We start from the raw sequence: 25,858 nt of genomic DNA on the forward strand, positions 1-25,858 counted from the left end.
ATAACAATCTACTTTTCCAATGGCAAACACGTGTGGTTTTACTGATGCATCACATTTCCCCCCTACTCCAGTCCAAAAAACAACACAAACTCAAACTCTGAAAGAACCTCAACACCAAGCAGGTTTACTGGGTTCACAAGCAAATTCCTCACAGAGTTACTGTATCATAGGGCTTCAGTCTGAAGACTTGGAAAATACTGCACATATATGGATCGCTTAAAATATAGTAACATGCTTTCAGTGTATGGAAAAGAGCAGTGTGGACATTTCTGAAAACCATCAGTGTTTCCCAGAAGTAAGAAGTCATTCAAGTTTAAGGTAAAAGGTTACTTTCTTTGCTTATCACTTCTTCCCTCAAAATGTCAATGTTTATTTCGTGCAAAGTTAAATTATGTCTTGGGCTGTTCGCTTTTCTCTGGCAAATCTCATTGAACTTAAAACCTTTTGAAAGCTTTAAACTGGGCCGTTGGACCAAGAGTATAGATGTTTCTCAGTGATTATGCAAAGATTTACAGCTGAAGTGCATTGTCATTTAAAACAGCACCCGGCCGTCCTGTGAACATGTGCTTCTGGAAGCTTCTGGCTCTTTTGATCTTCTGAGGGAAAAGGCACTGGACAGCCACATGTGCTCAACGTTACTGTCCATTTCTCTTTCTAGCAAACACATAAGAGACAAACACTGAGAAATACTCTTTCATTTCCTGATTGTTATTGTTCCTTGCATTCTTCTTAAGGTCATATTACTGGTCATATGTTAACTTGACAATCGATTTGGAAGACTTTTGCCTTTTCAGTTCTCATTTCAACTAAAAAATTAAGTGGGAGTTTGGTCTTTTCTGCTCACCAAAGCTGCATTTATTTGATAAACGAAACCATAAAAACAGTAATATTGTGAAATATTATTGCCATTTTAAATAACTGTTTTATATTTATTTAAAGTTATTTTAAATGTAATTTATTCCTGTGATGCAAAGCTGAATTATTCCTTCAGAAATCATACTAGTATTCTGATTTGTTGCTCAAGAAAAATTTATTATTATTAATGTTTCAGTTGTGCTGCTTCATATTTTTGTGGAAACCGTCATACATTTTTCTTAATGTTTCTTTGATGAACCGAAAGTTTAAAAAAACAGCATTTATTTGAAATAGAAATCTTTTGTAATATCATAAATGTCACTTTTAATCACTTTAAGTTTTAAATTCTTTAAGAAAATGTTCCTGACCCTAAACGTTTGAATGGTAGTGTATGTGCTAATTAACTTAAAGGCACAGTTCACCCAAAAATGTGATCAACATTTACCCACTCTCATTTTGCATGGAACAAAAATGAAGTTTATATTTAAATAGGTTTAAATTATAACTGAACTGTCCCTTTAAGAATGAATTCAAAACAACATCAAAGAGATGAATGATGCCAGTGTCAGATCACATTGTTTTCATTTGAATTAATTGATTGTAAATCTGCAGATCATTCTATGTAAGATCAAAGAAACCAAGACATTGAAAAAGTGAATTTCTGACTTTAATTAAGAAACATTCAACAAGACAGAATGCAAGACAGAAATTGAATGCAATAATGTGTGAAACAGCCTTTGATTTCAGTAACCAAACCTGATATAACATCAGTGAAAGACACAAAGAGCAATATATCATATTCAAATGCATAATTACAAAAAAATGCAATGTTCAGACTTCATTGTTCTTATTATAAAACATCCAACAAACATAAATGAACAGTAGGCACTTCTCTCATGTAGTAGATGCTAAGTGCTGTTGTTCATTTCATCTGTTTGAACCCCGTTGATTGACAGCAGTGCGTATTTACAAGCTGAGATTAACCATGTACTGAAGAAGGAAATAAAAAAGAGCAACTTACTGTTCTGTTCATCAGGTTGAATTGATGCTTGTGTCTTTAGACTTTCATTCTTTAGCTCTTAAGCACAATCCCATGCTCCCCTCCTTAGTGATTGATCATAAAGCTGTCATCATAGTTAATTCCCAGCATTTGCACCTTTTTACCACTTGTTTTTCCTTTCATGTCCATTACACACTTCACTTTACTATTTTCCACTAGCATCAACCTATGCTAAACACATTGAAAAGAAACAACCTTGTATGTTTCACATTTGGCTAATATTGTCATTTTTGAACAAGACTGGTGAAATGGTTTGTCAAAGGTCAAGTGTGAAATTTTTGTGACTTGGCAGGTAAAAAACAGGTAGTCCCGCCCCCAAACTCACCTCATTGGTTGAGCTAGAAGTTGCCAGACAGACGAAAAGAGCAAAAAGTGTCAAGGCTTAAATTTAAGGTAAAAAAAACATACTTAAATATCTTAAATGATATAACAAAAGTCTTAATTGTCATTTTAAAATGTCTTAAATTTGTGCATGGAACAAGAGGACATAAAATAGCCTAATGTGATTATTAAAGTTTAAATGCATATGATTTAATTAAATAAATGTGAGTGCTTTAATTAGTAAAAGAATCTGAGGTTTGTTCTGTTTGGACACTCAGCATTCATTTCATCTTAAAAATGTCTTTAAAAGTTTTAAATTTGATTTTAAAAACAGATATCCTGCACAGAAGTTTATTGAACAGTATCAAGAGAAAGTATTTTAACAGAAAAAATGACACACTTAACTTTTAACCACAAATGTATCAACATTTTTTTTTTTTTTAGGAGTTATTGCCTTAAAAATCATTACTTCCTTTCCACATAAGCATGACTTTCCACTGTACTTTCCATATCTTACAGTTTTGTGCTATTCCTGCTTCAAAATCGAGCCACATCTGAGAACAACTCTATCATTCAGCTTTAGGAACAAGGAAAACTTTCTTTCCTCTTCAAGTCTAAACATCAACACTCAATTTAGACAGCGACCGGCCTCTTCAGAACTCGTAGGGTGAAATCAGAAGGTGGACCCGCGCCAGATGTTTGGCTTGGAAGGTGCGGTCGGCGTATTCGGACATCTCCACCTCCACGCTGAGCTCCAGCGGGCCTCGCAGCGGCTGGACCAGGATCAGCTCTCCGGTCTGACGGTCAGAGCGCTGCATCACGAACATGCTGCGGCCGTCACCTCCGCCTGCGATGCCAAAGCGAAGGCTGTCCGGACCCGGCCGACCCGGAGCCGTGGCGGTGGCCATGCGGAACAGCGTGGCCGGGGTGCGCAGGTTGGATGGCAGAGACAGGTAGTGGTAAGAAATGGTCTTAGCGGCAATCGGACAGGAGCGGCTCTCCATGGGACAGGGATTCCTTTCACACTGGCTGTGGTAGAGGGCAAAAAAAGCACTTTACATCATTAATTGTGTTTGAAACACTACAGATATGCTCCAAAAATCTACTTTAATAAGCAAGCACACATACACAGTCCCAAGAACTTTACTTAGCGATTATCCCGTTTGACATTTTTAAGAGCTACGAAAAAACAAAATACTATTAAATAATGAAATATTGGTGATTTATATGTTGCTTGCAAAGGAATCTTTCAGAATCCATGGCTACTATTGGAAGCTCATTTCCACTGCATAAGAAAAAAATCATTCTTTTCATTCAATCAGTCATTTTGTGCCATAATTATGAGATAAACTATTTAAATTGACATACTACATCATAATTATGATATAAAGTCAAAATGATATAAAATACTACTAAGTCATAATTGAGGTCAAAATGATGATTATGAACTGAGTTGTATGCAGTAGGTCATCAGGCGTGCTGTATGCTCACTCACAAAGGTGATGTCTTGACGTAGCTGACGTTGCCGAGCGAGTGCGGACACTCGGGGTTAACGCACTGGAAACCTCCTCCGGTGTTGATACAGGTGGTGCCACGGCTGCAGTTGTGCTGTTGTGTAAGACATTCATCCACATCTGGAGCGCCCGGAGGAGAGGGAGACATTAGAGTCAGAGAGGGGAGGAATAATAGAGTGAAAGAGAAGAGGAATAGAGGAAAATAGAGAGCTGGCTACATGAGGGACTGTTTGTTTGGACTTTAAATTTGCGTACAGTTCTGTGATGGTAGACGTGTTCATGGCTGGATTTATGTGTTAGATCATCATTGTGACAGCGTCACCTGTGTTGAAACACTTCATATACTGTACTTTTCAATCACTTGACCATCTAAAGTCTACAGTATGTGTCCTTAAAATATATTTCTAGAATTGTTATTTAAAATCTCTATGGACCCATGTCATTGCACATACAACACTCCATAGCATTACATACAAGTTATATGCATACATTTTTTCATGCATAAATTATTAGTATTTGCATATTGTCTGTATATATTACTATATTTGTTACCCTGTCTATTTGCTGTATATACAAACATTTGTAATCAAGCCACATTTCTTCCACCGTGCTTTTTATTTAATTTAATTTTATTTTATTTTCATTCACCAGGTGTAAGAAATTACTTGCAGATTATTTTCAGTTTTTTTTTATTTATGTACATGATAAATAAAATATTTTATTTTATTTATAACTGTATTCTAAAATAATCAGAATTTTAACTAGAAAATCATCTGCTATATAGCTCCTGAAACTCCTGTATTAAAGCCAAATTTCTTCCAGCTGGCAAAATATATATATTAAATTTTTTTGTATTTAATTTAATTCATTTTTTTTCTATTTTATAGAAAGAGTTTCATTGGCCAGGTGGAAGAAATTAAAGATTACTTTCTATTACTTTCTATTTGAAATTCTGATTACCTTAGAATAAAATTCAAAATCTTTTATTTTTAAAATAATCTGAATTTCAACTAGAAAGGTAATCTGCTGTTTAAAATCATAGTTGGCTACACAACAATTAACTAATACAAAGTAGCAAACAGCAATTAAACTGTTCAGGGAGGAAATACAAAACATTTCAGAATGATGTTATTTTATGCTTCACGTGGCAGACACACAAAAAAGGAGCCTTACATTTGAAAATACATACGAATAATACGTCAAGACCCCCTAATTTAAATATCAAACTTACACTAAATAAAAATGAGAAAATCAACTAGTCTTCAAAATGATGAGTAGATTAATGAGGACAAATACTGTATGTATGAATTTATTTATTTATTTAGCTATCCTATATTGAAATTATTTAGTTTTATTTTATTTGCACGAGTGATTCATATCAACACTGCTGGATGATCAGCCAAAAGATCTCTCTCACTTTTGTTCTCCCAAATGTTCCTAAGACTCGCCAGCCAAAACCAGACTCAACCGCTTCTCTTCCACATCCTCACTATTTGTCTTCATCTACCCACTTCTTTTACCCCGCAGGTCTTTGTAAGGTGTCCAAATGACTTTCACAGAGTATGTCCTGCCTGTCGCTTTTTCAGATTCACATTCAAACCACTAAAAATGGACAGCCTTTCAGCAAAGACGTCATACGGGTTTGGAACGACATGAGGGCGTTTATTGTTAGTTGAACTTTTTCTTACTGTCCTGTGACATCAGGCTGTAAAACACTACTATTCTCAACCCTTATTTTTAAGAGTGTGTGAGTGTTTCTCACTCACCCTCACAGCTTCTTCCATCAGCGAGCAGCTTGTATCCGGTGGGACAGGAGCAGTGGTACGATCCCGGGACGTTTACACAGGCGTGCCCACACAGAGGCCCTCCACGGTCAGCCTTATACACCTCACATTCATTCACATCTGATAACGTGTGGATTTGACAAGAGACAGTGACAGAAAGGAAATCAGACAAGAAAATAAAATATAGGCTATAACAGGACTAATAGCACACCTTAAGGAAAATGTTCTTTTACTCATATAGTGTAGAAAATCCACACATTTTGTGGGAAAATAAATGATAAATGTGGTTTGTTTTGTTTAAAAATCATACAAATACAAATCCTTGTTAGACAAGTTAATACTTGTCTAAATCAATCACTAAAAATACAGAAAGAAATATTTAAAAAGTAAAGATTCTAAAAGTTTTGAAAGAGATCCAATAATAATTGAATATGTCTTTATAATAGTAACAATACATATGATATGATTAATAAATATGCTGGTTTGATTGTAGATATGGTGATGTTAACACCATCTGAATCAAACCATGTCATGTCAACAAATGGAAAAGTCAGTTATTTATTATCACCTTTTTAAATAAAATCATTTAATTACATCGAACAAAACTGAAAATTGTCAAATGTGCTTTATAATTGTGCCTTTAGCCCTGTTGTGCCCTCTTGTAAAAGCCAAACTTTTGATGAAGAAGCTAATAATTCATTGAATCATTAAAAAAAGCATGTCAAATTATAATAAAAAATAATCATGAAAGAAAACAATCAAAATGAAACACCTAAATATGGAATATTTTTATATTTTATTATAGGTCAAAGGGGTTTGGCTGATAAAAAAAGAGTAATTTTAACCTGATCTGACATGTAAAAGTGGCCCTTATTAAGTGTCATCTTATAATTACTGTTAATAATACATTTAGCATTCAGTGGTAATGACAGCCTCCAGCGGTTATTGCTTTAATGCATGCTGAGATCTCTATAGAGTCCTTATGTACAGTATGTGACCCTGGACCACAAAACCAGTCATAAGGGTCAATTTTTCAAAATTGATATTTATACATCATATGAACGCTGAATAAATAAGTTTTCCATTGATGTATGGTTTGTTGGGATCGGACAATATTTGGCCGAGATACAACTATTTGAAAATCTGGAATCTGAGGGTGCAAAAAAATCTAAATATTGAGAAAATTGCCTTTAAAGTTGTCCAAATTAAGTTCTTAGCAATGCATATTACTGATCAAAAATGAATTTTTGATATATTTACAGTAAGAAATTTACTAAATATCTTCATGGAACATGATCTCTACTTAATGCCCTAATGATTTTTGGCATAAAAGAAAAATAGATAATTTTGACCCATGCAGTGTATTTTTGGCTATTGCTACAAATATACCCCAGCGACTGCTTTTGTGTTCCAGGGTCACATCTGTGGTTGTATGTTGGACCCACCCTGACAGATGCTGTTGTCTGAGGTGCCGCTCATGTGGAAGCCAGCGTCACAGCTGCAGTGCTGAGCTCGGTCTACTTTGGCACAGCGAGGCTTACGGCTGAAGGCCGGGTCATTCATGACGCTCCACTCCGGAGGGGCTGACAGAGACAGAGAGAGGAAATGGAAAAGAGGAGGCTTAACCTCCCACCAACACAGATCCGCATATGAATGACAAACATTCACATGCATGCTTTCATTTATAGACCGGAACACAGGTTAAAGGTGAAGTGTGTCATGCTTCACTACTAGCAGCTCCATTTGGAAACGCAAAAGGATTTTTTGCATTTTCTGTTGAAAATGTGAGTGTTGCAGATGCAAAAGTCGCCACTAATGATTATTTTTAGGCATGGATGTGTGGTTGATATTAGGGGTGGGTGATCTGACGATTTTGTATTGTTAGTCTGAAGAAGTCCACAATCTTCTAATCAAACTAATCAAAGAATGTTGGTAACAGTATTGAGGATAACTCGTTACAAGTAACGAGTAACTTTTTCAAATAAGTAACGGGTACATTGTTTTCACTTTTATTGACTGACAGATCTCCTATCCCCATGTTGAGAGAAAACTGGAGTAAGGGCTTACAAAAACCATACTAATAATCAAATATGACTTGAGATGATTATAACATTTGTGTTTAGTTTTTTTGCTGAAGGGTGTTGAACTTTCTTCTCCTGTGTCCTATTGTTAATGCAATCCAGAAAGACAGCCCAGCTGAAAGGTTAGTTTGAGCTGTGCCCTCTACTGTACAGACGTTAATCGACATTTCCTAATAATTTCACACTTTGGGTGTGAAAGGGCTTTTACATTTGCCAAGCAAGAACCAAGCCCAGCCCAGATGAGAAAAAGTTACACAAAAGTAATGGAACGCATTACTTTCCATAAAAGTTACTTTTTTTAGGGCGTAACGGAATATTGCAGTGCATTAAGTTTTAAAAGTAACTTTCCCAAAGACTGGTTGGTGACTAAACAGTTGCTGTTAGCCATTGACTTCCATAGTATTTTTTTTCATACTATGGACGTTAATGGTTTGGTTTAATTACCAACATTTTCATGTTTGTGTGAATTACCTCTTTATAAAACAAACATGAAACAGAATCATGACAAGTGATATTTTTGTGATATCACCCACCCCTAGTTAATATGTTCCAGATTGCCTTCCACATGTAGAACAGATTAAAGGAACACAGACCTGTCTGCGTCTGGTATTGACATTGACTGCCGCTCCAGTTGTGAGGACAGGTGCACTTGTACTGGTTCAGAGCCTCCACACAGGTGCCGCCGTTCTGACACGGGTTACTGGCGCACACACTCACATCTGTGTGAAAGACAACAGCCTTATAGTGCGGACCAGTGTTTCGCCAGTGATACATGATGATACAGTTCACAACAAACTTTGATGGCAAATCATCCCAAATAAATGCTGGCCTAATGCTACTAATCTTAAAATTAGAAATTAAAACATATTTGGCATACAGAAAATTAATCATATGACATTTAAATTACCATAATGAACCCGAGCCTTTTGTGTGTACGTGTTTTATTTTTGCAATTTTCAGTATTCTTTATAATTATTTTATAGTAATATTATATGGAATTAAAATTAAAGTAAAAAATGTAATACAATCATTTTAATAAACTTAAATCAATGATTTAATGCAACATAGATCAAAGTCATTACAATGCAATATACATACATTTGCAAGTATACAATTTCTATTATATTTTATATAATTGTTACAGTAATCAGAATGGGGGAACAATCTATAAATAAAATGTATATATAATTTATATATATATATATATGCTGTCATGAAATAATGTTTTTCAAAAATTATATATTTAAATTAATTTAATGAAACATTTTTTTGAGGTGAAATATGACCCAAGAATGTTTGTTTTCATGAGATGTTTGTAAAGCCTTTTCTGTTTTATTTTTTGCAATTTTTATTATTCTTTATAGCTTTCTATAGCATTTTTTATTAATTAAAAAAATAATTATGGAACAGTAAAAAAGTAATACAATGATTTTTTTTACAAAAAATCCAACTTAAATCAATGATTTAATTCAACATAAACTATAGTTTAAAGTACAATTTCTTTTACCATTTTTATCATTTTTGGGGGGCTGTCATGAAAATAATGTCACAAAGCAAAATAAAAAAATCTTATTATTGTTTTGATTTTGGGGTGAAAATGACCCAAACATGTCTGGTTTCATGAGATTCACCCTGAATGGTTGTGTTTTGTAAAGCCACTTATTGTTTTCTGGAATACCGTCTTTATTAGGCAATCCTAATTAAGGCCGAATGAAAGAAATAGTTGAAATGTCCCAGATTCTTATCTCCGTGTCTGTACAGAGCTGAGGATTATGTGTCCATGGAAAGCACCTGAATTGTTGAAGGAATTAAACGAGCCCACATTCTTCCCTATTTCCTGTACAGAATGGCACAGTAAAATGAAACAGATCTGCTGGAATGTTAACAATGGAGCGGCGAAACGGAGGAAGGGAATGTTGAGCAGCTTCTCTCAAATGGCCGCTGTCACATTCACAGTATCTTGCACGCAGCTTTGCGTCCCTAATCGTAAACCCTTGTGAGGGCGGTTAGGTTTACAACAGCTACTGTGCCACCCAACATCTGTCTGCAGCAGCTGTGGGCAGCAAAACTCCATCTGCTCTGGATGAGAATTTACTGCCACTGCTGTAAATATCTGTAATGGACAGAAGAGCATGCTTGTGAGGCCCGTGGACAGAAGAAGCGTTAACACATGTTCACCAGAGATGAGCAGATAGAGCGCTGTTAGCTACACATGTTAAGGCAGAGATCCCTGAAGAGCTGATGCAATGATCCCTGAAACCACTTTCTTTTGATTTGATTTGTGGTTATTTCTGTAATAAAAGAGTGGTGATGTAAGTAGGGTGTAACGCTGTGGTTGTGTTTTTGTTTTGTGTGGCTTTTGTATTAGTTTTCTGTGTGCCATGTGCTCTCATGTCAATTGTCTTGACCCCACCCACCTTGCTACCTGATTATTGGTTAATTTGCCCCACCTGTGTTTATCTCGTTACCCTCCTCATTTGCTCCCTTTATAATCTCCTTGTGTTTGCAGTCCTGGGCCAGTTTGTCATCATGTGTTCCCCTGCCCTGCCCTGCCCTGCCCTGTCTTGTCTTGCCAAGCCTGCGGTCTTGTTTTTTTTCCCCTACGGTGTAGTTTTGTGTTAATTTTTTTTTTTTTTTAGCAATAAAAGCCCGTTCTCTGCAGTACTGAGTCCTCGCCTCATCCCCAACCCTGACACTATATACCAAGTTAAATCAAGTGTAATCAAATTTTCAGATCAATGCATTAAAATAAGGATACAGATACAGACTTGCACTTTCAGGACTCAAAAGCTGATATTGTTATTTTAGTATTTATAGACTATTATAGTACTTATAAATTTTTTTAAATTTTAGTTTCAGTATTTTGTGTGCATTTATATTTCTATTTATAGCTTTATTTTTATTTCAGTTTTGGTTTAAATTAATTTAATATTACAAACTTTTTTCTTTTTTTTTTTTTAAGTTTGTTGCCAAGTCAACATAGTAATATTTACTATTTTGATAGTACTACATTTGAACAAAAGCAAGTTTTTAAAAGTGTTAGTTAGCAATAATATTAATGTGAAGATAATTGAAGGGAACTGAAGTGAAGATAATTCCTGTTATGGATAAAGAAATTAAAAATATAAATAAACTTAATTTATAGATATATATTTCACATTACAGTAATTAAAATGGGGGTGATGTGCTTAATTATGAAAATGTAAAAATACTATAGCCAAAAAGCAATATTATTTTTTATTATTATTATTGTTGTTCATTTTTTTACCTTTTGATTTTGGGATGAAATATGACCCTAAAATACAAAGTTAAAATGAAATAAATTATATTTGGCATATAAGCGGCCTGTTTTAGTACCATTAAGGTGTTTAGCATTTAGACACAAATTCTCATTACCATTATGCATGTGGACTTTTTCCTTTTGTGTTTGTAATTGTCATTATTTCTGTAATAAAGTCTTTATTTTGTGTGAAATTCAGAGGGTTTAGCGGCAAAAACTGAGGGACGAGTCTAAATTATTTTCTGTGGTAATCAACATTGTGCCACAAACGCTTTCAAGTTGAACTTGCACCTGGAACATTTTCCACAGGGAAAATCCAGTGTGAAAAGAAATCCACAGCAGTTCCTCGAGATGTGGAGAACGTGCTCCAGTTGGACATCAGACATAAGGAAATTTAAGTAGAAAGACACTGAGAGTGAATGAGAAAAAGGAGGTTTGGAATCAAAAGTTTTGACTCCCCGGCCAAAGGAATGTTTCTTCAACAACAGCGCTCACAATCCGTCTCCTGTTTATTTTCTTTCCCAGGAGGCTTAAGTGCGAGAATTTGCCGATGTAAAAGGTTCACTTCAGTCCCCAAAATATTTCAAAACTGCCTGAAACATAGTTATGTTTTTTCACCAACTCTGAAAGGTGCCTTCGTACCTCAAAACTCTCAAAATAGACTCGCTTCCCCCGCCTGCAGAAACATAGACATTACAACGTCTGTGCAGGCTTTAAACCTAAACTCTCTCAAACACACGCTCGCCCCATCCCACTGTACCACTTGGAATGTCCTGAATGCTGCCAGCAGCGATATTAAAGGAAGTCATCAATAGCATGCTTAGCATAGTTGCGTGCTATCGGACCATGGGCCGGCTTAATGAGATGTGTGTGTGAGCTTAACCTCTGACCTCTGAGACTTCATACAAAACACAGACTGAGGTACACTACCAATCTAAAGTTTGGACATGCCTATTTATTCTTTATTAAGATTTTCTCATTTTAGAATAACAGTAAAGTATCAAAGCTATGAAATACCACAGATGGAAGTGTGATGTAGTGAGCAAAACATGTGAGAAATGAAAACTATGTTTGAGCTGCTTCTGTTTAGATTACAGCTCTGCTCATGAGGTGCATCCTGGGATGCTTTTGAACACTATTGAAGATGTGTGATTTTATGTCTGTTTCTGCTTCAGAGGGGAAAATAAAACAGACTAGAGGAAAAAAAATATTGTAATAAACAAAAATTAGAATTTTGGGATATGCATTGAGAAATATAGTTGTAACCTTAAATAGTCACAGCCTTTTTTATTGATTGACCGATTGAATGCTTGATTAATAATAATAATTATTATTAGCTGTTTGTTTTTATGTGTTAATATTTTACAATAAGGTCCCATTAGTTAAGATTTGTTAATGTACTAACTAACATTAATAATGTGCAATACATTTGTTACAGTATTTATTCATCTTTGTTACTGTTATTCATGTTTAACTAATGCAGTTAACCAATATTAACCAACCTTATTATAAACCTTTGTTTTTCTGCAAAGTGTTATTTTAGTATCATTGAGATATTAGTTTTTATTTTGAATGTTTTTATTTTTATATTTTCATTTTAATTTTATTTAAAGTTTCAGTAATTTTGTTGTTGCCATTTTTATTAGTTTTTATTCAATTTTATTTGCGTTTATTTATTTTAATACTTATTTCTTCACCTAAATTATCTTCACATTAGTGTTATTTCTAACTAACTAATTAACTAACACTATTAAAACATCATTTTTGTTCATTAAAATATAACAGAGATAAAATATAAATATCATTAGTGAATATTATGTTGCATTGGCAGCAAACTAAAGTAAAATAAGTGTATTAAGTATTAAAAAGATTAAAACAAAAACTACTGTAATACAAATAAAGCTAAGCAGAAATATATACAATAAATAAAAATGATAAAGGCACATAAAAAATGACTGAAACAAATTAATTCTATAATAGTGTATAAACAATACTAAAACAACACTGCTTCACATATCAGCTTTTGTTTTGTTGTTTCAGTCAATTTTTTTTTTCCAAGTAACGAAAATGTTCAAATAACATAGTGGTTTTAATTTTAGTTTTAAAACCCTGAGCAGAAGCTTTTAGGTCTAACTTTTTTTTTCCAAGATCATGAGAAACACGAGTTCAGTCGAGAGTGTCCAATCTAATGTATTTGCGGTCCGAGTAGAAACTTGAGCTATGAAGCTGGCTCTTTTTAGACTGTAGCCAGTTGAACCCGAAGCATGAAGGCCATTGAGACGCACCGTGGACAGGAATGCAAGTACAGGTGTTTCGGGACATTTAATGCTTCTTTAACGAGAGCTTCATTCAGTGCAGCTCAAGAGTGAAGAATGCCTCTCTTTCTTCAGCGCTCCTTATCTTTCCGCCTGTGTGTGTAACTGTGTGTGTAGTGCTGGTTTTGCTAGCTGTGGTGTTCAGTCACTTTCTTTCACAAGCACTGATATTCAGGCTTTATCTCAGTACTGTCACCCTGAATGGGCTTTCAGATTACCCAGCTCGCAATACAACAATAAAATGGTAGTCTCGGTGTCTTAGTAACACAGATATAGTTGCATGGTGAAGAGCAGCTATATAGCAGAGAATCTGTGGGCTGTGTATTATGATGATACATGATGCTGTACCAGGTTTTTGAGTTTCTAATCCACTTCAACATTACCATTTAAAACAATTCTCTGTTGCAGGAGTCTTCAACCTTTTCAGGTCAAGAATTCTGGACAGATTTGTAAAAGTGCTATAAAAATGAGAATTGCGAGAATGCCTGGAATACAACAACATGCCACATTTGATTTATTATTTTATGTCCTAGAATATTTTGACAATCATGTTGTGTGGTTTCAATTTGTTTTGTGATTGAATCGCTATTAATCTAATCGTTCAAATGGGTTCGCAAAAAGGACTGAAATAGTTTGCGATTCAGATTGATTCATTTGGAGAGTTCACTCACGCACTGAATCGTTCGGATGGGTTTCTCACACCATAACGGGGTCCTTTAAGACGGAAAACAAAAATAGTGCTGGATTGCATGAAATTTACCTCAAATTCATTGCAAACAAATCTCGCAAATGTGTTCTTTCATTTGTGTGTCCGCGATGAATCAGCTCAAGTGCTGAATACCACAAGTGGAGCTTGAGAATGAGCAACACACAGTATTGCCGGAAAAGACCATTACACACATAAATACAAACATTAAAGTAAGAGTATAACAACATGAAGGCACTTTTTGATGGGTACTTATGAAAGATTAGAAACGCCTTTCAATGATCCACTTAATTCACTTTTCATTGCTGAACAAATGAACCTTTTTGAGTGAATCAGTTCAATCAATGAATCACTCATATGTTTACTTGCTGGATAAAGGTCTGTTTTTGAATGAATCGATTGCATGATTGATTGAGTGACTCTTTCCGGAATGAATCAGATGCTTGATTCGTTCCTGAACGAATCAGCATTTTGCAAATAGGTTGACACTCTCATAAAGGCAGTCACTTGTTTCAACAATCAGCGTTCTTGAATGATTCAATGATTCACTCATCAAGACAGTTGTTGGTTTCTATCCGGTTTAAATCAACGGGTTTGAATGAATTTGTTTCTTGTCTCATTTACTGGTGTTTGTGTGTATCTCTCTGTATGTAGTGATATTCACTTGTGTTGAGGTTCCACGATATACAGTGTATGATACACATTCATTTGAAGCTTTTGACCCACCTTTACAGACGACGCTGACTCCGCTCCAGGTACTGTTCTCCTGGCACACGCGTGTTCCCGATCCTATCATGCGATGACTCTGAGAACACGTGAAATGGACCTCATGACCCACCAGGTACTTTGAGCCAAACTTCCTCCCGTGGGCCGGAGCCACCAGAGGTGGACATGAGGATTGGGCTAAAGATGACATGAGAGGACAAACAGACATAAAGAGAGGGGGATGTCAGAATAGAACAGGGTTACATGAGAGACAGAAGTCAAGCATGCTGAAATGCTGGGATATTTTGCTTGAAGTATTTTGCATGTGTTACTGAATGTGGGAACTGTCATGGGAAAAGATGGGAAATTACTCATTTTATACAGACAGCTTAAGAATAGGCGAATAATACCACATGGACCGTACAGAAAAACAAGGCCTGGTGCTTGTATGTTGTTAATGGCTTATTAAGGTAAACATGAAATTGAAATTGTTTCTATATTCTTTACTAATATACATTCTGTAGTAACTGTGCCAATCCATGCACCAAAAAAAGAGAAAATGTTTTGTACACTAAAATGCTGAAATGACTTCAAATAATGAAAACTTCTTATTTCTCAAGGTTTTCGAGTTAAATCCAGAATTTTTATAGCTAAAACCTAAATAAATAAATCATTTAATTAATTAAAATAAACCTTTTCTATAAATAAAATAATAAAGTCATTTTTAATTTATTGCCAAGGCAATATTTCTCATTTTCATTTATAAACACACAACAAAGTTACTAAAACGTCAAATTTAAAAGTAAAAAATTTAAAATATATATATTTTTAAATATCAATAAAAACTTTAATAGTATCTGAAACTAAAATAATACTGTTTATTTTAAATAATTTTAAATAATCTTAAATATCTCTAAAATATCTATCTTATGTAATATGGAAACAACTAATGCATATTGGATTATTAATTTTTAAAAAGTATATATATATTTTTAAGTGGTGTGTGTGCATATGCAGTATATATATATATATGTATATATATATATATATATAAATTATTATTATTTTTTTTTTTTTTTTTCCTTCTTCACTTGAGTTTGTCAAAGAATCTACTTAATTTGATCCTGTCAAGCACTGGCTGTTACAAATGCCAAAGTAACTCTTGATCATTCCTGCCGCCAACCCTGATTCATGAACTGTGCAGTAGCTTGGGCCAAATGACACAGCTACACATCCGACCCGTTCACAGCATCTGTAGAGTGCTGAGCGTAATCGAGAGCTTGGACTCCTTTCCAAACCTGAAGAAGCAGCCAGACCACTCATTTTAAAGGAAGGAAGTCATTTCATGCTTATAAAACACAAATAGAATTCGAGAGATCTTTGATTTGTTGGAATTCTGAGGCTCGTTTATTAGGATTAATAAATCCTCTATGCAAGAATTACTTTCCAAAAACACATTTTTTATTGACTGGATACTTTTGTCGCCAACTGACACAAGCTCTTTCATTTAACAAACACATTTTGCAGAGTGCAAATACATGAGAAAGTGTAAGACTCAAGACCCTTCAGTTTAATTTAGAATTCATTTTCCTGATTACAAAGAAAAAGACTTTAGTCAGTCACCATATTTAAATGAAGTATAGCTTTTTTTTTTTTTCTGTGGTCAAATATTTTCTCCAATCCTAGCTTAATATGCAAAAACATATCATATGCTCTGTTTGCATCTTGATGCAGCGACACTGACTCAACCAACAGCAGGAAACCTGTTTGAGAACAATCAATATTTTCTCAATTTTGTTTGGTGGTGCTAGAGGTGCAGAGCTTTTATGTTCACTGGAAATGCATGAATATTTTTTCAATGTTTTTCAGTTGAATGATGAATACTGAAATACACATTAACATATAGCGAACTATGAAGTACATTTTCCATGCAAAAAGGCCTACTGTCCATTGTCAATAGCAAAAGTTTGCAGAGCAACGCTAAATGTGACTGCACCTTAAGAATTTCCATCTTCCAATTAAGGGCAGCTTTCATATATATTTATTAATTTGTTAGATTTTTTTATTTTGTATTATAGAGCATTTCAGTGTTTATTAAATATTGTAAATTTGCATTTTAATTTTAGTTTACTTTTTAGTAATATTGTTATGAGGTTTTGTTTTTTGGGGGGGATATTTTAGATATTTATGTTTAATTTTATTTAATTTTATGTCAGTTTTAGTTTTAGTAATTTTATTACTTCAATTCAAAACTTCAATTATTTCAGTTAAATGGTAAAAAAAAAATGTTTTAGAAGCTGTAAATAAAACTGATTATTGGATTATAAGACCATTTGTGACCCTGGAGCATAAAAGCAGTCATAAGCAGCACAAGTATATTTGTAGCAATAGCCAAAAATACATTGTATGAGTCAAAATTATCAATTTTTCTTTTATGCCAAAAATCATTAGGATATGATGTAAAGATCATGTTCCATGAAGATATTTTGTAAATTTCCTACCGTAAATATATCAAAACTTGCTAAGAACTTAATTTGGACAACTTTAAAGATGATTTTCTCAATATTTTGATTTTTTTGCACCCTCAGATTCCAGAAATTCAAATAGTTGTATCTCGGCCAAATATTGCCCTAACAAACCATACATCAATGGAAAACTTATTTATTTAGCTTTCAGATGATGTATAAATCTCAATTTCGAAAAAATTGACACTTAGGTCACATTTTAGTCTTTCTACTTGAACATTTCATGTTTAATTCAATGTGTTTCTTGTAGTCTTTTTGTAATTATTTGTAAAAATTTACTAGCAATTTCTGAGTGAAAATTGTTTCAAAGTATATCCTACATTATTTTATTCAGTTCATTTACTTAAAGTTTAAGTTTTAGTGTTTCATCTAATATTTATATTTTACATTTACATTTTACCGAAAGCTTGATAGTTTTAGTTTTAGTTATAAAACAATAACAGCGCTGGCCTCAAATCTGAAGCAGCCTGCAGATTTCCATCTTTCATATTTTGCTTTGATGTATGTTTTACAGTGCCCTCGAGTCAAGGACTGTGCAACTCCAGATGCTTGAACGACATCACACACACCTGCTCGATGTGGAAACAGTTAATCAGAATAAACATGTACATTTAGGAAAGAAGAAACTTCACATTCACACAATGAGATGTATGTATATGTCATGTGTTATGGCACTTACATGAGGACTGGTCTGCTTGTGGGAGCTTGGACAGTGAGTTTTGAAGGTTGGTGAGCTTGGACTTCATAATCCGAAGCCCTTCCGTGAATCGGATCTCCTGTCCTTTCAGAAACTTCTCCATCTGACGCAGTATCCCCATCACTCGGTGCTTATCCATACAACCCTGAGGAAAAAAAAGCACATGAGTTACGCAACCATCCGAGCACCTGGTTACAATTTGATGGCAAGCAGTTATACCTAAATTACAGATTCGCCCGAACACGTATTGGACATCCAAAACGATCGCAAGGAACATTCCCACTAAACATTAGCTTTGTATGAAAATGAAAAATGGCACACATGAATGATCAAGGCCAGATGTTGTGGGTGATGTCATGCATTAAGGCACGGGGACTCCTGTGGGGCATGACATGAAAGCTCAGGCCAGTGTTTAGCAGCTCATCGGCGTGCCAGCACACAACCGAGTTCCCTTAGAAACACAAATATTACTCCAGCAACAATTTATCAGAAGCGATGTTGTCCCAGATGCATTTGGACCGTGCATTCGGTCAGTGGGCAACCTCTAGGTCCTCTCCAGGAACCACATGCAAGAGACTAATACTCGCTTTTTCTCTTCGGCTGCTTGATGGCAGTTCTACAGAAAGCTGTTAGGCAGATGTCTCCACGACCTCTGTCCAAAACACTGGTCTCCTGTATGTTATTCATGGCAGCTGAATACAGTCTCGTTAGAGGAGAGAGGAAATGTATCGGCCTTAAATTTCACTAAGCGCTTTGCCATGGTAAATAAAGGCTGTGCTAATCTGGAGAAAATACAAATATGCATCTGACATATTTAATGATTTAACACACAAACTCTTTTGGACACCAAATGTCTCAATGGCATTGAATTAGATTGCATAAACTTTTATTATCAATGCAAGTGAAGAAAAAATCAAGCAAAACTAAAAAAGAAATGTGTTAGGTTGAAAAAAAGATTAATTAATATTTTAATTAATATTCTATTTTATATTTAATAGATATTTTGTTAAAAAAAAAAAAACCTACAGCTATGGTCTCTCTAGGACACTTGTGTTAACTTAAGAAGAACATTAACTAAAAGCCAACGAGCAAAAATATTGAAGAAATATCAGTAAAGACAAACAATCTTGCGAAATTTCAGCACATATGATACTTATTATTTTATGTAGGCTAATTCCATAATCCAGTACAACTAAACTAACATAACAAAATATGTTTATTCAATGTTTATTCCAATTAATTGATCTACTGTATGCCACGTTTGTTAAATGTTTGTAGACTGCTTTCAATACTTAGATTTTTGCTTAGATGTACTAATATAATAGATTTTTTACACTATAATTTTATATTTATATGAATGTTGCAGTTATTATGTTATATAAATATTAATATAATCATCCGTGTATACTCACCTGCTCTGCATCATTACAGTCGTACAATGATAAGAAATTCAGCAGAAGAAAAACTGTGTATGATAACTTCATCCTCCTGTATCTGAGTCTCTGTAAAAGCGATGAATTGTCTTCTTGTGTCGTTGTATTTAATCCTCAAGTGTGTTTTGCTGTCTAATAGTCGTAGACACAAGCCTGAGAGGAAATGTTAGCTAAACTGCTGCAGGAGTTAGTAAAGATGCTCCTGCTCTCCTCATGAAGCGCCTGTGGACTCCTGATGACTGACTCGCGAGTTGTTCTTTCGGAATGATTCTTTTAAATGATTCGATCGAACCGATTCCTCCGTGAGAGCAGCATCCTGTCGTCCATCAAAATGTCCCTACTGTGCAGATCTACATATGTATAAAGATGATGAGACATGGTTTGCAACTGAAGACATCTGTCTTCTAAATCTTCTAAATAAGTGATTTAAAAGGGAGGAAGATCTAACCACGGTAAACAATGGCAGATCTTTGTGGTTTGCTGCCACCAGGTGTTTAGGTCGGGTCTTGCACAGGGTCCTTGCCTAAAAAGACAGGTTTGTAATGTGTGTAGTAGTTATATAGGCTAAACACATTATAGGCTACGTTTAGCCTTACCCCCTCCACATAGCTATACAAGTGAGAGAGAACTTCTCCAGGTGCACCGAGACATTGACATGCAGTGCTTATTAAGGGTTTATTTATTTATTTTTCTGGAGCAGGCACCCCGTGCCCTTGTCCCCATGCCTGCATATGCCCCTGACAGTAAATACAGACTATTTTAAAGTGAGTAAAGAACACTAAGGTCACAGACAGGGCTTAGATTAAGCCAGTATTAGTCCTTAGTTAAATTAGGGCATTTAAGTAGGGTTTGTTTTAAATGTGCCTTATAAAAAACAATACAGGTGTGCATTTTGGTACAAATCAATAGCACTGACATATTTTAAGATTTCAGTTGCTTTCAGTTAAGACAGCTCAAACATGCATTTTTTGTCTGGGACTAGGCTTTAAGCCTTGTCTGTGAAACCAGGCATAAAAATGGCAAACATGGATTTACAAAATAAAGACTGAATTATAGATTGTAATGGATTCTACCCAAATAAATGAGTTCTATACTGTGCTCATCTATAGGCCACAAAATTCAGATGAACATGCAGTTCAGTTTTTCCCCATTATAATTGAGAAGGCAGTTTTCTTCTTAAAATCAGGACAGATACCATGATTCCCAACAGGATGCCAAGAGGTAGTGCATAAGCCCAGTAGAGATGTGATGTGGATGCTGAAAATTCAGGCCCTTCAGAAAAGTTTAAAAACAGTAAAAAATTAATGATGGCAACATTTTTATCATTATATTACTATTTGAACAAACTTTATATTTCACATTTCCAATAAAGTGAGCAAACTTACTCCACTCTGTTATTTTAGGTTCAGCCAAACTACTGTGTCTCACTTCACATGTGTATTCGTCCCCATACTGTGGGGTGATATTCATATACTTGTACACTCTGAAGGTCCAGTCTTCCCCATACATTAAGTCAGAGGTCTCTGCTTTCACAATGGACTTTTGGCCATTTAAATAAAAGTTTATTTCAATGTCACCAGGGTAAAACCCAGTGGCATAGCAGTAAAGGACATTTACTTTTCCTTGCTGTTCAGGAAACTCAGTATACACATTGACTGAAGGACGTACTGCGGGGGAAAAAGAACTCAAATTAGAAGTAGTTTGCTCATTATATACACTCACCTAAAGGATTATTAGGAACACCTGTTCAATTTCTCATTAATGCAATTATCTAATCAACCAATCACATGGCAGTTGCTTCAATGCATTTAGGGGTGTAGTCCTGGTCAAGACAATCTCCTGAACTCCAAACTGAATGTCAGAATGGGAAAGAAAGGTGATTTAAGCAATTTTGAGCGTGGCATGGTTGTTGGTGCCAGACGGGCCGGTCTGAGTATTTCACAATCTGCTCAGTTACTGGGATTTTCACGCACAACCATTTCTAGGGTTTACAAAGAATGGTGTGAAAAGGGAAAAACATCCAGTATGCGGCAGTCCTGTGGGCGAAAATGCCTTGTTGATGCTAGAGGTCAGAGGAGAATGGGCCGACTGATTCAAGCTGATAGAAGAGCAACTTTGACTGAAATAACCACTCGTTACAACCGAGGTATGCAGCAAAGCATTTGTGAAGCCACAACACGCACAACCTTGAGGCGGATGGGCTACAACAGCAGAAGACCCCACCGGGTACCACTCATCTCCACTACAAATAGGAAAAAGAGGCTACAATTTGCACGAGCTCACCAAAATTGGACGGTTGAAGACTGGAAAAATGTTGTCTGGTCTGATGAGTCTCGATTTCTGTTGAGACATTCAGATGGTAGAGTCAGAATTTGGCGTAAACAGAATGAGAACATGGATCCATCATGCCTTGTTACCACTGTGCAGGCTGGTGGTGGTGGTGTAATGGTGTGGGGGGTGTTTTCTTGGCACACTTTAGGCCCCTTAGTGCCAATTGGGCATCGTTTAAATGCCACGGCCTACCTGAGCTTTGTTTCTGACCATGTCCATCCCTTTATGACCACCATGTACCCATCCTCTGATGGCTACTTCCAGCAGGATAATGCACCATGTCACAAAGCTCTAAACATTTCAAATTGGTTTCTTGAACATGACGATGAGTTCACTGTACTAAAATGGCCCCCACAGTCACCAGATCTCAACCCAATAGAGCATCTTTGGGATGTGGTGGAACGGGAGCTTCGTGCCCTGGATGTGCATCCCACAAATCTCCATCAACTGCAAGATGCTATCCTATCAATATGGGCCAACATTTCTAAAGAATGCTTTCAGCACCTTGTTGAATCAATGCCACGTAGAATTATGGCAGTTCTAAAGGGGGTCAAACACAGTATTAGTATGGTGTTCCTAATAATCCTTTAGGTGAGTGTATATGTGTGTGTGTGTGTGTGTGTGTGTTCTTGTTTATGCTACATGTGTGTGCCCCCACAAGGATAGTAAAACCTGAAATGTTTTGACATTGTGGGGACTGACCTGCGGTCCTCGCGAGGGAAAAAAATGATTAAAAATAGTAAATGATGTTTATCTGAAAGTGTAACAATGCAAACAGGTTTACACACACACACACACACACGTTTGTTTCTGTGAATTGCAGGGACTTTCCATAGACTTCTTTTACTTTTATACTGACCAAATGATAGTTTCTATCCCCTAACCCGACCCTAACCCTAAACCTACCCCTTACAGAAAACCTGTTTGCATTGTTACTCTTTCAGATAAACATCCTTTCATAAACACTATTTTTTTATATATATTTTTCCCTGGTGGGGACCAAAATGTCAGGTTTTACGATCCTTGTGGGGACATTTGGTCCCCACAATGTAGCATAAACAGATACTCACACACACACACACACACACACAAATGTCAGTTTAGACATCAGAACATCTGATCAGATTACCCAAAAGTGATTTTGATGAATTTGTTTCTTGTTTGAGTTTCTCCAGGTAATCAGTTTGTCGATAAAATCCTGCTAACACCTCATACATGCAGAAAGAGCGATCACTGCCTTGTAAAACTGAGAACCCGCCACTTGCACTGGGACGCAAGACAAATGTGTTTTTTGCCTGGTCGAAGTACGCAAATGTGGCTTCATTCACCAAAACAACCACTGCCTGGTCTATGGAGCCATTCTCCATCATCCGTGTGTAGGCCAGGACATTTACTGTCTGGAAGTCTAAAAAAAAATAACTCATTCATTAATACTCTAGGCCAAGTCTGGAGAGAGAACAATCATTGAAAACTAAACATTCAACATTTCATTTAAACTAGTATATTATTTCAATAGCTTACAAATATTACCAACAAGTCATTTCAGTCCATTTCATTAACATGTATTTACATATAAAATATCATTAAATTAATTCAACCCTCATGCTTAGCTTCAGGTCTCAGAGACCGTATGACCATTTTAAGTTGAAAAATATGAAAAAATGTTATGCAGTGCAATATTTTCAAATTAATAAATGCATTGAATTTACACATGCTAAGATTGTCTTCTTCCTGTTGTCTAAATGATTCATTACTTCCTGTTGAAAAGGAACAATGAAAAAACTAATATTTTAAATAACCTGTCCACATGGTGATCTGAGGAGAATGCAGAAGTATTAACACAAATGTCTGGATGATGTCCATGTGTGCTGTTCACACCGTTGTCTTCAGAAAGTAACCAAAAGTCAGTGTCTTCCCGTTACAACAGTCTAACCATAAAATAACTGTTCTTCGTCACATGATGTCTTGACTCATTTTTTTTTTTCATTCTGTACTTTCACTTTTGTAATGATGTTGTTCCCTTTTACAATTTTGAATCATTTAGTTTTTCTAAGAATTTTGGTCATATATAGTGATTGCAAATGCAAAACTGGTAGTCGCAAAATAACTGGATTGCACCGTTATAGCACAGCTATAAAAAACCTACTTTCAGTTTTGAAATTCGACTTCAAGTGTAGTGAATGTTGACAAGACACAATGCTGGGGTTTCCCATCATCATGGCTTTCTTTAACTCTATCCTTGGAGCAAGTAAGGCCTTTTTGTGCAATATAAATATGTACAGTATTTTTATATAAAATACTGTCATGCAGTTATGTAATACTGTCTAGGTAAATATATAAAAAATTATGTTTTAAAAAGTTTTAAGTTTGTTTGCAAGCCTGAGTGTGCAAAATAGAAATATTTCAATGCCCCGCAGTAGCAAACAGAATCTCTGAATCTTACCAATATTTATTTAAAAAAAAAAAAACTCAACATCTCAGCCCAGACAAAGACAAAGGCTAAAAAAAACTTAACCAAATGAGTTCGATGCACATTTTAACATTAAATTACCTGCATGTGAGCCACTGAAAGTAACTAATTATGCTATTACAATTGGTTTATTTTAGAAGAACATGCATACCAGCAGTTCATCGGATGTGCATTTAACAATGAAGGGCAAGTAAGCCGTTTCTGGCGCTATGGCTATGATGGCAGAGACATCATGCATGTGGATTTGGCAAAGGAAGCTGTGATTGCTACCAGTGAACCTGGTCAGCTTTTAGCAGAAGCGAGAAAAAGCAAAGAATACATTAAGAAAAAAGAGGCACGACTAGTAAAGGTGTGTTCTGCAGTGAAAACTGTCTTCCTAAAGTCCAACAACTCCCTCTCCAGGGCAGGTAAATCTGCACTATATGTCTATGTATACTTTTGATGCATAAATATAGGCTATTTAAAGTACATATACTGTATATTCTCTGTTTATATTCAGTTGGTTTCAAATTGAAAATTTGATAAACAATTGCTTACTTTTCAAATGTAGCAAAACCTGCAGTATATGTGTCTTCCGGAGGAGAAAAGAGTCAGGAATATCTTAAATGTGTTGTGTATGGCTTCTATCCAAACGTCATTAAAGTACGCTGGACCCAAAATGCAAGGCCAATCTATTTTGGTGTATCAACTACTGGAATACTCCCTCACAAAGATGGCACTTTCCAGATGACCTCCTATCTTAGTAACGTGAGCGGCCACGATGTTACCTGTGAGACTGAACACTTAAGCATTGATGGGAAATTAAAAACCACCTATGGTAAGTCGCTCACAAGGGCATACATAATTTATTTGAGCATAATGGTAAATTATGTGAAAACTCAACTGACTTGCTCTGTCTCTTTGTTTCAGGGGAGAAATCTTTGCTTCTGTCACAAATCACATGCACTTAAGACAGTGGCTGCCTTTCTTCTTGGATTTGCATTCCCAGTGTGCATAACTGTACTGTTTATATGGATAAGGCAAAAAACGTCAAAACCACTTGAGGATGAGATAAAAGACACAAGTGATGAATCAGAAACATCTTTATCTTTGAATTCAATGAATATTTCTCAGGAAACAGAAAATATTTAAGGCGAATGTGACTCCAAACCATATATTAGCCTTTATTTTATTTATTATTATATTTTGGCTGTAGACAAATACTTTTATTTTCATATTTGTGTAGAAATTGAATCTCAAGTACAGTATGCACAATGTCTGTATCTCTATAAGCAATTATGCAAGAGATTTTACATACTAGTTTGTGATGCTTAAGCTTGTTGATCACTGAGTTTGTAAATGTTGTGGAACTTTTTTTTTTTTTTGCATAGTCTAACATAGCCTACATACTTTACAGTATTGCAATCATTAATTTACACAAAATAAACAGGCTATTTATCACAAATGCATTGGTATTACTGTGTGAATATGAGTTATTCCTTTAAGCCTTTATATTGTTTAATTTTGCTCCATCTTAGATCTTGGGCTATTTTTGAATCGCACAGTCAATATTTAGTCTTTAAATGCATGTATTTATTTGTTTTCTTGTTTATTAAATTCCAAAACACGTTCAAGGGCATTGTTTCAGAAATATTAATTTTTAAATATTGTTTATTACACATTGGTTAAATAAAAGTAAAAGCAAAACTGTTAATAAATTAATAAACATCAGAATATAAATAGTGCGTCATCTTAACACGTACGACATCCTCAATAGCCAATAGATTATCAGGAAATTGTTG

At 35.3% G+C, this 25,858-nt stretch overlaps 3 protein-coding genes and 1 long non-coding RNA gene across 5 annotated transcripts; 2 read left to right on the forward strand and 2 right to left on the reverse strand.

Moving 5' to 3' along the window:
• The first annotated feature begins 102 nt into the window (after positions 1-102).
• On the forward strand, positions 103-2,886 carry LOC306884726. The gene is made up of 3 exons (XR_013785478.1): positions 103-318; positions 2,208-2,308; positions 2,756-2,886. It is a non-coding gene; the product is annotated as an uncharacterized lncRNA (long non-coding RNA).
• Positions 1,469-19,675, reverse strand: LOC306884725 (fibulin-7-like). Of its 2 annotated transcripts, XM_079440875.1 has the most exons (8): positions 19,256-19,675; positions 17,826-17,988; positions 14,643-14,819; positions 8,209-8,334; positions 6,980-7,117; positions 5,517-5,654; positions 3,732-3,870; positions 1,469-3,265 (listed from the first exon to the last, which is right to left on the reverse strand). In XM_079440875.1, the coding sequence occupies exons 1-8, from the start codon at positions 19,325-19,327 to the stop codon at positions 2,890-2,892; spliced, it is 1,329 nt and encodes a 442-aa protein (XP_079297001.1). In that variant the 5' UTR covers positions 19,328-19,675; the 3' UTR covers positions 1,469-2,889. The 2 variants fall into 2 exon arrangements, with proteins under 2 accessions (XP_079297001.1, XP_079297002.1); XM_079440876.1 differs by lacking the exon at positions 8,209-8,334 and having other exon boundaries at positions 19,256-19,508.
• A 258-nt stretch (positions 19,676-19,933) lies between these two features.
• On the reverse strand, positions 19,934-23,574 carry LOC306884079 (uncharacterized protein). Its single transcript, XM_079439734.1, has 4 exons — positions 23,407-23,574; positions 22,737-23,012; positions 20,662-20,943; positions 19,934-20,548 (listed from the first exon to the last, which is right to left on the reverse strand). Exons 1-4 carry the CDS (start codon positions 23,468-23,470, stop codon positions 20,427-20,429), a joined length of 744 nt encoding a protein of 247 aa, XP_079295860.1. The 5' UTR covers positions 23,471-23,574; the 3' UTR covers positions 19,934-20,426.
• Positions 23,575-23,595: 21 nt separating this feature from the next.
• Positions 23,596-25,683, forward strand: LOC306884509 (hereditary hemochromatosis protein homolog). The gene is made up of 4 exons (XM_079440429.1): positions 23,596-23,855; positions 24,215-24,484; positions 24,628-24,894; positions 24,987-25,683. Exons 1-4 carry the CDS (start codon positions 23,804-23,806, stop codon positions 25,025-25,027), a joined length of 630 nt encoding a protein of 209 aa, XP_079296555.1. The 5' UTR covers positions 23,596-23,803; the 3' UTR covers positions 25,028-25,683.
• The last annotated feature ends 175 nt before the right edge of the window (positions 25,684-25,858 follow it).

This window comes from Barbus barbus (genome assembly GCF_936440315.1).
Source record: "Barbus barbus genome assembly, chromosome: 18".
Taxonomy (NCBI): Eukaryota; Metazoa; Chordata; class Actinopteri; order Cypriniformes; family Cyprinidae; genus Barbus; species Barbus barbus.